A 15,405-nucleotide genomic window follows, 5' to 3' on the forward strand; every position below is an offset into this window, starting at 1 on the left:
TTCAGCTGAAAGGAGCTTCTCCTCATTACTTGGTTTGAAAAATTGGTTGAGAAAACATCAGGAGATTGCAGTAGACCTGGACAATGTGATCGTGATTTTGCAGGCAGTGGAAATTTAAAGATTGGAGTTTGTGTTGTAAAAAGTTAATTATTTTAATTTATTTTTGCTATTTCTTGTTCTTGTTGAATATTTTGTTTATTTAATTATGTGTCGCTCTTATTGTTGTGATTGTGTTGCTATATGTTTTTCTTAAAATAAAGCAAAGTACAAACTTCCTAAAATACATTCATTTTTGTAACTTACAGCGTAGTTGGATGTAGGCCTAGAGGAGTCAGGACTGGAAATGGGAGGGGTCAGGATTAATTGATAAACTACCCTCCCCCTAAAAGTCTAGACCCACCTCTGAAAATAGCGTCTGCATTATCTCTTCAAATTAGAGGCATCAATTTATATTTATTTAGGTTCTCTATCAGAAAACTTATTTCAGTTTGTTCCATGAATTGATTCAGCTAGCGTAATTCAGCAAACAACAAAACTTGCAGAAATATTTCTAATATTTAATTGTTTTTAAAAGTTCCAATTGGATAAAATCATTGGTATTACAAAAAACACAATATAGTTTTACCTTGAAATACCAGGTCACATCAAGGCTCAAAAATCTCTAAACCAGCTTCAGAAACATCAAGAACATGAAAATGTGATTTTTAGAGAGGCTGGAAAAGCAAAAATTTATCTGGCCAAATGCTACCCACTTCACGCTGGCTGGCCACCCACGAGTGCCTTCCTATGCCAGGGAAGTCTACCCAGTACCTTCTCGGGTTCTCAGTCACTCAGGCAAATGCAATTATAAAAGTACAACAGTATATTTATTGTCAAACAAACAACACTAGAATATTATGTACACACAGTAAATAAATGTCAGGCAGGTTTATCACATCATCTGTCCCTTACCCCACTAGCTTAAGGAGTTATAATCACCTGGCTGTCCAGACTTCACGACCCATGGATCTCTCTCAGCTGCATATATAGACCCTAGTAGAGAACGACAACTCAAAAACTAGATCTTGCACCTTCCATGAATGAAATCCCAGAAAGAACACCCCCTCCCCCCTGAAGTGGCTCCTTATATCTCGGTCTAATTTCCACAGTCTTTCCCTTCCTTGGGCAAACCCCTGGGTCTATTCTTTTTAATCATTGGTCAGTGCTGGAATAGGGGGTGGGGGGAGGGGGGTTGGACAGGGGAGTGAAGATGAGCTGTCCTTCCACAGAACCTCCCCTGTTAGATGGCCTGTCTGGACTAGCCTGGTGAGAACAATGGACTAATTAGTTCTCCCACTCCAGCATCTTGCAACCAGATCTCTACCCATAACCCCCCTGGCTTCACTTTAAAGACAATGAATAACCTTAATTCAAGTCATCAATATACAATACACAATATACATATTTACACTGAGCCACAGGGTCCCCTTAGCCACATGTAATTGGACAATGCAGTTGTAGTCTGGTGAGCTGGGGAACAAAAGCAAGGGCTATAAAAAGTACTTGCTATAATCCACATTATGTAAGAAATGGAAACAGAATAGTTACAGGGTTATCACACTCATTTCGTCACAATAGTTTAGACAAGAAGACCATTGTGATTGAGACACATAAAAAAATAATCCTTCCCAATGAAGAGTTTTGTTTGTTTTTTTACCTTGAACTGGATGCATTTCAGTAGATCAAATCTCTCAGCATATTTCCTGTAGTAGTCCAACATTTTAGAGTTGTGAAGAAAATTGGGGAAGTTTTCTGGGAAGGGAAAATCACTATAGCACATCATTTCTTTACTGGTGTTGGTGACCACAGATTCATAGATGCTAGCTCTGCCATTCTCCACCTCTGGCTGAAGTTGAATTTAAAATGGTTAGAAAATTACTGAAAATAAACCATGCCAAACAAATGTATCTTTTTAAGATTCAACTGTAGTAAAAGAGCTGTGATAAGAAGGCACTCATATTCCAGTGACTCATATAATGCACTATGTATATGCTAAAGGGCAAGAAAAACTATTTTATTTATTGAATACATTTTTTTAAATTTACGAATATATGGATTCTACTGAGTAAATTCCAGACACAATACAAGAATTCAAGTGGACTGATTTATTTTGCTTAAAATAACAGGATCTACTAAGTTTTTTCTTTTAACATTTTATTAGAAGGTTTTTCAAGTTTTAACAACATACAGGTTAGGACATAAATCAAACAATTGGTATAAAAAGTTATTAAGAACTTTGTTACAAGGCAAAACGACAGCGTTGAAAATGGGGGAAAAATGAAACACAAGGGGGGGACAAGGAGAGGGAAAGAAAAAAGTTTGGGAGAAAAAGAGAAGCAAAAAGAACAGAAATAGGGGCGGAGGGAAGGAAAAGAAGGGGTTAGTAGGGGACTTGGGGAGAGGAAGGAAGCCCGACCTGGGGGTAAATGTATCAATCTCCGGTTTTGTCAACTCGCGGGAGTTCGGCGAGATGACAGCTAAAATTTAAAGCGGCGCTGCCTTGTAAAGGGAAGTTTAAATTTAAGCTGTCATCTCGCCGAACTCCCGCGAGTTGACAAAACCGGAGATTGATACATTTACCCCCTGGTGTCTTAGCGAATGTCAGATATTTAGTATGTTATTTGATGCTAAATCCGTAATGTCAGTTTCTGCTTCAAGAGGTACTTGATTGTTCTACTCCGTAAGAAGTAAGCCAAAGTTGCCAGATATTTAAAAATGTATTGGGTCGGTCTTTAAGTATGCTCGTGATATGCTCTCAGTGGAAAATCTGCCAAATTCTATTGATTATTTCAGGCAATGCAGGGGGTTGTTTCCAGCTTGCTGCTATCGCGCATTTGGCAGCGTTAAGTATATGGCTCACAAGTGCTGTTGCGTGTTTGTCAGTGTCAGGTATTGGTCTGTGCAGGAGTGAGTAGGATGGACATGGAGGAATTTGTAGCGAAGTGACTCTAAGTATTAGGTTATGTACCTTTTGCCAGAATCTGACCACCTTGGGGCAATGACCACCAAATATGTAAGAACGAGCCCTCATGTCCACAGGATCTCCAGCAACCACTGGAAGAATCAGGGAATATAGCTTTTAGACGGGTGAGGACCAAATACCCCCTTTATAGTATCTTATAAGAACTCTCTTTGGTCTGCACGCAGATAGAGCTCTTGGCAATTCATGTCCTGATCGCGGCCCATTCATCAATTTCCAGCACTACTCCAAGGTCTTCTTCCCATTTTAGCTCATAGCGATCTTTGACAGGTTGACGAAATACCACCAAAAGACTATAGAATGTAGAGATTAAGTCAGTGGGGAGGGATTTACTTTGACAAAAAGATTCTAAAAGCGTGAGTTTGTAAAAGGTTTGAAATTTAATGATATAGATGCCTTAATTGGAGATATTGATAGAAGCGCTTATGGAGAATATCATGTTGTCGCTGGAGGTCCGCAAATTCAGGAAAAATTTGCATAGGTGCTATGTCTGTAAGGAACAAGAGCCCATGACAGAACCAGTGCTGGGAAAAAGATTGTTGCTTCCCAGGGGGGATGGCTGGGTTACTCCACAGCAGGAACATAATTTCAGGATTTGCTATCAATTGGAATGCACGAGTACTATAGTCCCATATCTGGAGTGACAAGCGAGTAAGGGATGGGAGCAACGGTAGTGGCAGGCGGTGTTTGATTGATATCCATAGGAGGGTGAAGGGTGAAAGCAGCTGTACAAGATTAGCTTCTATATCGACCCATAATATAGTGCCTGGTGGGGAATGAAATAGGACTAGTTGGGTCAGATGTGTAGCAATGTAATATTTAAAGATATTTGGAAGACCCAGCCCTCCCTCCGAGGTTTGACGATAAAGTGTACAGGCTTGTACTCGAGGTCGTTTGCCTGCCCAAACAAAACGAGCAATTTGTGTCTGAAGGGTCTTAAGTGCGAGCGACGGTACTCGAATAGGGAGCGTCTGAAACAGATACAAAATTCGTAGAACCAAGTTCATTTTCAGCGCTGTTATGCGGCCCAGCCAAGAGATGTATAGCCTCTCATTTCTCAAGGTCTCGTCTAAGCGAGCTCAAAAGTCTGAGAAAATTAGCAGAATACAAATGACTATATTGACTTGTCAGGTAGATTCCAAGGTACTTGAGTTTGTCTTATTGTCATCTAAAGTTTGACTGATGCTTCAGGGAGTCCAGGAGGTGGGAAGGTAGGTTAAGAGGGAGGATTTCAGATTTGTCCATATTGATTTTAAAGTTAGTTATTGCACCATATTCACTGAGTTCGCTCTGTACGGAAGGGAGGGAAGTGACGGGGTTGGTAATTGTTAGTAGGATATCGTTCGCATACATGGAGATCTTGTAGTCAGTCTTACCCTCCTGGATCCCTGCAATCGTGGTGTTACTACAAACTCGAGATGCCAGTGGTTTCATCATTAGATCAAACAACAAAGGGGAGAGCGGGCAGCCTTGTTGAGTGCCGTTACTAATTTGAAATGCAGGAGACGCGGTGCCGTTAGCCTACACAGTAGCTGAGGGGTTGTAATATGAGGAAACTAGCCCAGACAAAAATTGACCCTTAAAACCCATTGCTTCAAGATTAGCCGTCATAAAGGCCCATAAGACCCTGTTTAAAGTCTTTTTAGCATCAAGGGACACCACCAGAGCAGGGACCAGTGCCCGGTTAGCTGCCTCAATTAAGTTAATTGCTCGTCTTGTATTATCTGCTCCCTGGCGAGTCGGGATGAAGTCCACATGGTCAGGGTGAACCAGAGCGGGAATCACTTGAGCTAGCCTGTTCGTGAGCAATTTAGCAAATAGCTTTAAATCTACATTCAGTAGAGAGATGGGTCAGTAGCTCTCACAGTGACTAGTTTCTCGGCCCTCCTTAGCAATAACAATGATATCCTCTCTGGTGGTGTTCCTTTCAGAAATTTTACCACTTAAAATTGCTCTAAAAAGGGAAAGGAGCATAGGTGCCAGGACAGCAGCAAATATTTTTATAGTAAAATGCTATAAGGCCATCTGGGCCCGGTGCTGCTGAGTTTCTTAGAGTCTTAATAGTCAGTTTGATCTCTTTCAATGTAATCTCAGCATTTAGTATTGACAATTGCGCTTCTGTGAGGCGTGGAAGAAAACACGTTCGGAGGTATTCACGTATTCGATTCTGAAAAATGTCTGGGGGGTCTGCAAGCAGGGGGGGTTATATAATGAGTTGTAATAGGTGCAGAATCTATTTGCTATAGCTTGAGGATCGTCTAAAAATTGCTGTGCCTGGTCTCTGGTGGCCACAATGCGATTGCGAGCACGTTTGTTCTGGAGCCTACGTGCTAGCAGCATGTCAGCCTTGTCTCATTTTTCATAGTAACGCTGTTGAAGCCATTGGAGTGTAAAGATAAAAAGTCAGCGCTTAAACTAATATGTGTCAGTCACTATAGGATCATAGGTAGGTAAAACATCAAAGTTTAATCTATAGCAAATATATATAACAAACAATAGGATCCACTTCCGGGACCGAACTTCCAGTTTACACGCGTGCATTTCAGAGTGGAACGCATGCCGACTATACTTCTCAAGTTCCGCATCTCGCACTCGCAAACACCCGGACCTTCTGCATTTGACACACGGTAATAGCATTATCATCAATCCAGGAGACCACGCAGATCTTGTTACATCTGGGAACGCTCCCATCCCTCCCTCCGTGACGTGGCCCACACTTGGAGAAACCAACTGCAAGTATAGACTGTGGTCAATAATATCTGCAAAGACTATACCATTTTTCCATTTGATGCCGCTTTTTATTGGGATATACGTACTACTGGACATTTATTCTCATTTGAACTGGTTAATAGCATAACTCCAGTACAATCTGATCAATTTTGTTATATATATTTGCTATAGATTAAACTTTGATGTTTTACCTACCTATGATCCTATAGTTACTGACACATATTAGTTTAAGCGCTAAATTTTTATCTTTCACTGAAAGTTTATACAGGTTGGACTCTCCTGATCATTCTAGCAGCTGAACTAATATCATACCTCCCGCTAGTACGCACCGCTCTCTGCAATCATCTCTAAAGCCATTGAAGTGTCTTAGCCGCTTTTGCAGCAAGTAATTTACCGAGCTGTCCTCTCAGGGCTAGTAGTTTAAAATAGTTTGCGCGCTTGGGGTATCTTTGGTGTCGGATAGAAAGGGTTTGTATTTGAGATTCTAATTTGGTTACTACCAGTTTGTTTAAATTTTTCACATGTGAGGCAAGGCCGATCAAACAGCTTCTAATAGTTGCCTTATAAGCTTCTCATCTAGTAGTGGGAGTGGTTTCATCTGGACTATTGTCTGATTGAAAATCAAGTAGGGCTTGTCTTATCGTACTGAGGTTTTCCTTCTTTAGAAACAGGTGGTCATTCAGTCTCCACCGCTATCATAGTATAAACGGTGTCAAGATGTTAAGTCGCAAAGTCATAGCCGAGTGGTCGGACCAAGGAACTGGTGCAATGGTAGCTGATTTCAGGCTCTGCGTCGTCTGAGCATCTACAAAGAGCATAGCTAACCTAGAGTATGAACCATGCGGCATTAAGTAGTGCGTATAAGATCTATTATTGGGGTATAGCACTCTCCATGTGTAATATAGATTAGCATGGGTGAGTTGGGATTGCAATTTTTCCTCGAATAGTACGACTGCTGCGTAATGTTGGTTGCAAATGGTCTAGTCATGCGTTTAAAATGGTATTAAAATCGCCTCCTACTATTACTTTTCCTATCTTAGATTGTGAGAGTCTGGCAAAAAAGTGAGTGAAGAAGGTGTTTTGGGAGGTATTGGAAGCATATACCGTGGCTAAGATAATAGGCGCATGCGAGAGGGAGCCTGTTAAAATAATGAATTGACCTTGGGGGTCCGCATAGGTTGTCTCAACTGACAGCGGGAGAGTATGGTGAAGAAGAATAGCCGTACCTTTAACCTTCTGCGAGGAGGTTGAGTAGAATACCTGAGGGTATTGTTTACAATGCAAATTTGGGTGAGTATGATTGAGATGTATTTCTTGGAGCATTACAACTTGCGGAGAGTGCCGTTTCAGATACTAAATCAATATTGTGCGCTTTTGCGGAGTATTGAGACCATTAACATTAATGATCAGAATCGAAAGATTCATGGTTGATACCAGTGATATTCCGACCAAGTTTGGTTGAGATAGCGTAATTGGTGAAGTAAGACACCATGTTGAGGCGGAAAAATTAAAATGGGGGAGGAAAGAGTTAGTGGGAGCTTAGGGGAACAGTCAAGGGGAAGACGACAGCTTGACTGGCAAGGCATGTCTTCCGAAAAATGAAACCAGTACATCCTGTATACTTGGGGAATGAGGGGGTGGTTGTGTTGCAAAAGGGGGACATTTGGTGGAGGGGAATCCTAGGTATTATGAACTGTTAGGTATATGTATATGCATTTTGAATAACATTCAAATTGGAGAGAGAAACATTTGAGGGGAACAACGCAATATTTTAAAGAAACAGTAAATCAGATAAATATTTGAGTCCAACAATCAACATTAACTGTAAACTATAACATAACCAAAGCAGCATTCTCAGTTAAGGCACGCTTGGCTTAGGCGCTGCCAGGCCAATGCCTTTTATATAATCCAACAGATCATTTGTATCATAATCAGGGGAGCATCTCAGAAATTATTATGAGCAATAAGTTATATACCGTCCCCAGACCATGAGGCCGAGTTTTCTCATTAGCTTAGTGCATACTGTAATCAATTGGATCAGAAAATTGGCCAACCAATCTGGGGCCTTTAAACTAAGGATCAGTAACGCTTATAATGCATTCAATAGGCAACTAAAGTTTACTTGTCTCCTGTGAAGTCCTTGACCTCATAGTTGAATACACTTGAATACACTCCATATTTAACAGGGTCTCTTCCAATATAGTTTACCTAAAAACATGAGTAACTTTTTCCCAATTGCCTCAAGCAATTTAAGAGAGTTTGAAATGAGTAATTAATATATATTAACATCAACTGTTAACTATTATGTTGCCAAAACAGTATTCACAACTAAGGCACGCTCGGCCCAAGCATTGTCAGGCCAATGTCTATCTATTATTCTAGGAGTTCATCTGCATCACAACCTGGGGAGCAGCTAAGAAATTTCTATGAGCTACAGGTGATAGGTCGTTCCCCAGGTCATGAGGCCGAATATTTCTATTAACTTAATACCTATTGTTATCAATAGGATCAAACAGTTAGCTAACCCATCTGAGACCTAAGACTAAGAATCAGCAACATTTAGATTGTACTCTGTAAAAAAATAAAGTTTACTTGTCTTCTGAGAGGTTCTCGAGCTCATAGTTGAACACACTTATCAATATTTCACAGGGCACGAAGGCTTCCCTCGATGTGACTTAACTAAAGTTATGAGTAGCTTATTCCAGTTGCCTTAAGTAATTTCGGAGAGCATGTAAGCAGTAGTCAATGTATGTGCGACCTTTAGTTTGAGTTCCTTATGCTCGTGTCCACGAGCCATAGGGGCCGTTGGTCTGGCAGCTTCTGTTGTGTTAGTTGTCAAAATCGACGAAGTCGCTATTCCTATCGTTGGCAGAAGGGCTGCTCCTTGATCCAGTGTCTTGACGTTGTGGGACTGACCCTCACGTCCTATCAAGAGGTGGAACGGGAAACCCCATTGATAACGGATTTTATGGTCACGTAGGAGTTTGGTAATTGGGGCAAGATCTTGTCACTTTTGCAGAGTAGTAGGGTCCTGATATACTTGGAGGTCCGCTTCTTCAAAAGTAAGTGATGTGGCAGTTCGGGTAGCCATGGTAAATTGTTACTTATGTTTATAGTAGTGAAATCAAACGATGATGTCTCTAGGCGGTTGGTTTAGCGAGGGCTTCGGGCATAGTGCTCTGTGAGCTCATTAAGCATGAACTGAAGTGGGGGGCCCACGAGTGACCCCGATTGTACAGGATGAGGAGATACTCAATGTTAGGTGCACTTTAATTTCTTAAGCAGATGTAGCTGCAGCAACTTCACTGTGAAAGCCTGTAAAGATTTAATAGGCACAGCTGTATAGAGTGCACTAGATGGCAGCAGTGTATAGTTATGATTACTAGGGTACTAATAGCAAGTTTCTGAAATAATGTAGAGGCAGAGACAGCCGTGGATTTATGAAAGGTCTGGCACCGATCGAATGGCTGCTGGCATGTGCAGATATTTTCTCCCCTCCGTCTCCACAGTGTGGACAGAGACGTAGACACTGTTGCGCTATCTTGGCAATTAAACAGGTACTCCTCGCCATCCACCGAGCTCCAGTGCAACTTCCAGCAGGCACCGCTCCGGCTAAACCACCAGAAGTGAAGGTGGCGTTGGCGCCTGCGGCTTCCGGTCTGATGCAGCCACACCCGCACAGATGGAGGAAAGCAGGGGGACTCTCCAATGGAAGACCGCTTACCAGCGAGCTCGCACAGGTGAGTGGCTCAGCAAGGCACTGCCCTCTTCGGTGCACCTATCAGGCTCTGATCGCGGCACCTCACCACTGCCAGCAACGATGCTGTGTACCCCGGATGGCTTGTCTTAGAGGGTAGGCAGCTCACAGAGCATCAAACAGAGGCTTGAATCCGACAAGAGCCAGCACCTAAGCAGTTGAGGAAGGCCAACGGTACATAGTTAATAGGCCCGCGCATCTCCGGGTCATCTGATCAGGCCCCAGGGGGACATCGAAGTTGCCTAATAAGCAGATAGAGGTCTCCTTGTGCTTTTGCAGCGTTTTTAAACAATTATGGTGGTAATAAGACGCCGGTCAATGGCGATTTTTGTACTTGGTGTGAGGAGCTCTATTGGAACACGTCCGCTCTGAATAGCTGCTAGGCCACGCCCCTAGTATCCACTTAGTTTAAGATAACTCCTATATCTCTAAAACTCTATCTATAGATAGTTCTTATTAAGGAACCAGCTAAACAATACAAACAGTGAACGGGCTGGAGGAACTTAGGCTTGTAGAGAATATTCCAATACTTGAACCATCCATCAAATGTTCAAGTTCTCCTTGGTTACCAAACAGGAGCTGGCAACAAATAAATTAGGAATTTATGGAAAGTCTATTTATCTCAACTGATAACATTACTTATAATTATTGTTCATTGTGTTTGGTTCAGATGTTAATGAGATAGTGAACTGTTATGAACCCTCTTATAATCATTCATCTACATTATATAGACACGTCTTGTGATACGGATCTTCTATTCTTATTCTGTAGCTGTTTATTATTATTGCTACACAAAATAAGGTCTGTAAGTCACTGTACCTATATTAATACTATTAAAAATAGTGCACCTTATAACAAATATTATGAAGATTTTGAATACTAAAATAGCTTCTTACTGTGAACCTCCAGAGTCCGCCAATGTCTTCACTCATCTCAAAGCAGGTCGGTTCCAATCCCTCATCTAGGCAGCATTTAATGGATGTCAGACCGCTGCTCCCTGCTCCGATCACTGCAACCTTCATGTTGATCTATACCTGTACCAATGGATGATTTGTATATCACTGCAAATCTGTGCTATAATTAACACCATACTTATAATTTACTATATGCCAAAAAAGCATTGGGTAACCTTTTTTTTTTCCCTCTCTGTCTCGCAGCTGAGAAACACTTCCAGCCTGTATTACCTGTATTATATTTGATTGTCATATATTTCTAACACTGCATGTAGGTGTTAAATGTTTGTTTACGCTTTAGTTGCATTATTGTTTTTAATCTTTAAATGTATGCACAATATTTTTTAATAAATATATATTTTGGGTTGTTATAGCATGGTGTTAGTACGCACATCCTGGGTTTTTCTACTGACGACATGATAGTGTGGGAATGTTCTCTTCAGGTAATACAGGCTGGAAGTGTTTCTCAGCCACAAGCTGCACAGATCTTTGAAATTATATCCTAGCCGGTGTAAGGCATGCTAATTAGTTCATTTACTAGGAAAGTTAGCCGAATTGGGTAATTGCTACCACAATGTCCCTGGGGGAAGATGTAAACTGAAATGTTGGATCACAATGGATTAAAACACCTTCTTTGTAAAACAGTTGTCTGATTGAAAGCCTTGAGTGCTGCCTCATCAGGAACTGATCTTTATATATATATATATATATATATATATATATATATATATATATATATACACACACACACGTGTGTATGAATAGATAAACATATATCTATATATTTATATGTGTATGTTGTTGTAGAGTGATAGATAGATAGGGAGAGCGAGAGAGAGAGATGTGCCATGAGGTTGCACAGAAAGTGAAAAAGTGTTCATCTCTCTCTCTGTATGTATGTATGTATGTATGTATGTATATATATATATATATATCACCCTTACACAACAACAATAAAGAGGGTGTAGACATTTTAGACCCCCTGTGTGTCTTCCTTGGTAAAGAACCAGAAATTAGTATTTTATTTTTTACATTTAAATGTATATTTTTTTAAAACTATTTGCACATATGTAAAAATGAACATGCTGCCTCTAATCTGTTTTTTTTTTTTGCAGATAACAGGTTTTATTTTATTTTTTTATGTGAAAGTTTCTCTGCAAATAGAACAGTTCTAAAAGTATATTATAGACTGAAGTAATCTAATCCTGGTCATTCTTGCCCTATGACTTAAACAGACCTGCTATCCAAATTACAACGAGCATTCATATTAGTGTAAAGTATATTATAAAAAATAGATAGGGACAATTTCACACTAATTAGATCTGCCAAACTTCTAAGGTAAACTTTTAAAGCAAGAAATACTCTTTTATTTTGAATACCATATGATTTGCTGTTCTTCATTAACTGTTACATGAGACCTCTGCCTCAATTTGCCGAATTCCATACAAAATAATTAAAGGGCAAGCTTAAAAATAAGAAACTCAGAAACAAAAATGATTAATTACTGTATGCAAGGAGATAAAATGGTAAGGGTACTGGGAGATTACCTATGCAATAAACATCACAAACAGACTGAAATTCAGTGCAGGTACATTAAATATATGAATTGAACCAATGTACAACATGCACTTTAGAAATAAAAGACAAATCTAAAACATATGCTGTAGAAATAAAAGACGTACATTAAAGTGATAAAAGTCTGATACAGAACAATCCACTTCACTTCCATTATCAAAGATAACATATCTTAATTGGTATACTTTTGAATAACTTGAAAATCCACTGCCATTACACTGGGCATCATAAAGGATATTAAAGTGTAAAAGATGTAAGCAACAAAATAAATTACACATAAAACTGAAATTAGCTGCTGTTGTTGTAGGCTTTAGAAAAGTATTTGGTTTAGGTTCACAAAGATGTAGTATCAGGTTGTCTTGCTTTGCAAATGTCAATCGTTTTGACAGATTAGCATATTAAATTGACTAGAGCCCAAGGAAAGCATTTGTGAAGCATATTTGTCCATATTGGATGAATGGCATGAAATAGGATATAGCTTGGAACAATGAAGAGTTATGTTTCAGAAAGCATTATTTACTTTAGTGAATTCCTCCTTTGTGAGAACTAGACAAAAAAATCACCCACAGAGTTTGTAATGGCCAACAAATTATAAACATTTAAATATATGACACTAGCCAAGTTATAACAATACCAAAATCTCACTTACTTAGTATTAATGTATCTGTCACCTTCCTGCTGATGCTAGACAGGCAGATGTCTCTTGTCTCTTTACTAGGCTAAAACTTTCTCCTGGTTAGTAGAGGTTTTACCATGCTCCTCCTAGCTTAGGAGGAAGTCCGGATGGAATTTTTACATATGAATGTTATTTTACTATTTGAACTAACTCTTCTGAGCACTGCAATACTAGTGTTTGATTTGTGTTTCCTACCTGTATATATTGGCATTTGGTACAGTAAACATATTAAGCAATAAGTCTTAACACTATCGGCTGCCTTTAGTTCAAGTGACAAATATTTTAATTTATTTTTCTTAAATGTGTGGAGTAAACCAATGTTTATTAATAAAATGATAACATATTAAAACTAAATTAGCATTGTTGGCATCTGAAATACAGACAACCCTGTGGTCCTCCTATATAAATGTGGGTCAAACAGTAGATTTTAAAAAAAAAAATTAAAATTTGTTTTCATGTAAAATCTGCATTTTGGTACTGGACATGTGCACCAAAAATGCATATGCATACGCCTGTATCACAATTTTTGCGTGTGTGCGTATGTGTGACTTGCGCCTCCTTATGCGTAACAAGACAGAACAGGGAAGGGAAGGGGAGTATAAGCATAGGTTGAGTACAAAAAGGACATGTTCATATAAATGCAACTCATTTAGACATGGACACATACGCAGATAAGATTATCAGATTGTCAGGAGGTATATATCTTGTACTTGACCACTGGAGCAAGATCAGTGTTGATGATGATGATCAGAACAGACATTTGCTGTGTTAAAAATATTAAATAAATAAATGTTATGAGACAGGTATTAACATTTATTTATATATAGTTCCTTTGGCTTTCAGTATCATCTCTATGCGGATGATACCCAAATCTATCTATCCTCTCCTGATATCTCGACATCTGTGTTGTCCCGTGTAACTGACTGTCTTTCTGCCATTTCATCTTGGATGGCCTCTCGTCAACTCAAACTTAATCTTTCTAAAACAGAGTTAATAATATTCCCACCCACCAACAAGAGCATACCTGACATTTCTATCTCTGTTGATAACATGACCATAAATCCCACCCCACAAGCTCGCTGCCTAGGTGTAATCCTTGATTCACGCCTATCCTTTGTTCCCCACATTGACTCTATATCTAAATCATGTTACATACATCTAAAGAACATTTCCAGAATCCGCACATATCTCACACAAGACACTGCTAAAACCTTAATTCATGCACTAATCATCTCCCGCATTGACTATTGCAATTCCCTCCTTACTGGTCTTCCCAAAAACAGACTCAAACCCCTAAAATCTATTTTACATGCTTCGGCAAGACTGATTTTCCTTGCAAATAGCTATTCCTCTGTTGAATCACTCTGTATGTCTCTACACTGGCTGCCTGTCTTCTACCGAATCCAATATAAAATACTTTTACTAACCTACAAGGCCATCAACAAAGCTGCACCAACATACATCTCCTCTCTTGTCTCAAAATATCTCCCAACTCGGCAACTCCGTTCTGCAAAAGATCTGCGTCTCTCATCCACCCTCATTACATCCTCCCATTCCCGGTTACAGGACTTTTTTCGGGCTGCACCCACTCTATGGAACTCTCTCCCTCGCACAATAAGACTCTCCTCTGTTCTACAAACTTTCAAGCGTTCTCTGAAAACCTACCTATTCAGACAAGCTTATAATATTCCTCAACCACCATCTTAACCTCACTACCTTTAGCCTGTTACACAATTTCACACAAGACAACTACCCCCGGAATAACATTGTTGTGTGACAGGATCATTTAGCTTATGAGTCACCCTACCTTTGCAGTCTGGCTGGGCCAAGATGCAAAATGTATACTTAACCTCATGTGTCAATCTCCCATTGTCCCATAGATTGTAAGCTTGCGAGCAGGGCCTTCTCACCTCTTTGTCTGTTTTACCCAGTTTGTTTATTAGTTTATTACGTTTGTCCCCAATTGTAAAGCGCTACGGAATATGTTGGCACTATATAAATAAATGATGATGATGATGATGATGATATAGCGCCAGCATTTCCCATGAAATTTATTTTGCCTGCACGTGGGGTCTAGATGCAAATAAGCAATCAGTGTGGCTGTCTCACTCTCTGACCAACCAGAGTAAAGCGGTTCTGAATTGAAAATTTGCAAGAGGCCCCCACAAGGAGCAGTTTAGTATTGTCTAGAGATGGGTGGGCTCGGTTTCTTGAAAACCGAACCCGCCCGAACTGCGGGGATCCGAGTACCGAGCCGAGTCGGCTCGGTACTTTCGCGCCTATTCGGATTCCAAAATGAGGCAAAACGTCATTGTGACGTCGTCGGATCTTGGATCTTGGGGTTTTGGAGTCAATAAATACCGCCCTCCACCGCAATCTAGCGCCATTTGAGAGAGGGATACAGAAGGGGTAGGATAGAGTGACAAAGCACAGAGCTCCATTGCTGAATTTCTCATTGCTGAAATAGAAATATACATGTCCTTGCAGGCTTTTTGTTAGAATTTACAGCACTAAGGCGAGCTCAGGGAGGACAGAAACCTTCCGTGGAGCAGAAGGGTTGTCCATTGCTATTTTTCTCATTGCTGAAATACAATATAGAAGTCCTTGCAGGCTTTTTATCTGAATTTTCACTAATAAGTGTAGGGTCTAATATACACCCTTATAGAAGAGCTGCTTTGGTCATTTGGTCAATGCT

The 15,405-nt window shown here is 40.0% G+C and overlaps 1 protein-coding gene across 2 annotated transcripts in view; it reads right to left on the minus strand.

Moving 5' to 3' along the window:
* The window catches only part of LOC142099239 (dimethylaniline monooxygenase [N-oxide-forming] 2-like), a 41,647-nt gene extending 28,846 nt beyond the window's left edge, over positions 1-12,801 (minus strand). The window contains exons 1-3 of one of the 2 annotated variants that reach the window (XM_075182489.1): positions 12,684-12,801; positions 10,403-10,540; positions 1,697-1,885 (exon numbers count right to left, since the gene is read on the minus strand). In XM_075182489.1, the coding sequence (XP_075038590.1) occupies positions 1,697-1,885; positions 10,403-10,528 (315 nt within the window). In that variant the 5' untranslated portion in view covers positions 10,529-10,540; positions 12,684-12,801. Of the gene's footprint in view, positions 1-978; positions 1,033-1,696; positions 1,886-10,402; positions 10,541-12,683 lie in introns of those variants that run through there. The other variant, XM_075182490.1, reaches the window with a different exon arrangement.
* Between the last annotated feature and the right edge of the window lie 2,604 nt (positions 12,802-15,405).

The sequence above is a fragment of the Mixophyes fleayi genome, chromosome 8, assembly GCF_038048845.1.
Source record: "Mixophyes fleayi isolate aMixFle1 chromosome 8, aMixFle1.hap1, whole genome shotgun sequence".
Taxonomy (NCBI): domain Eukaryota; kingdom Metazoa; phylum Chordata; class Amphibia; order Anura; family Limnodynastidae; genus Mixophyes; species Mixophyes fleayi.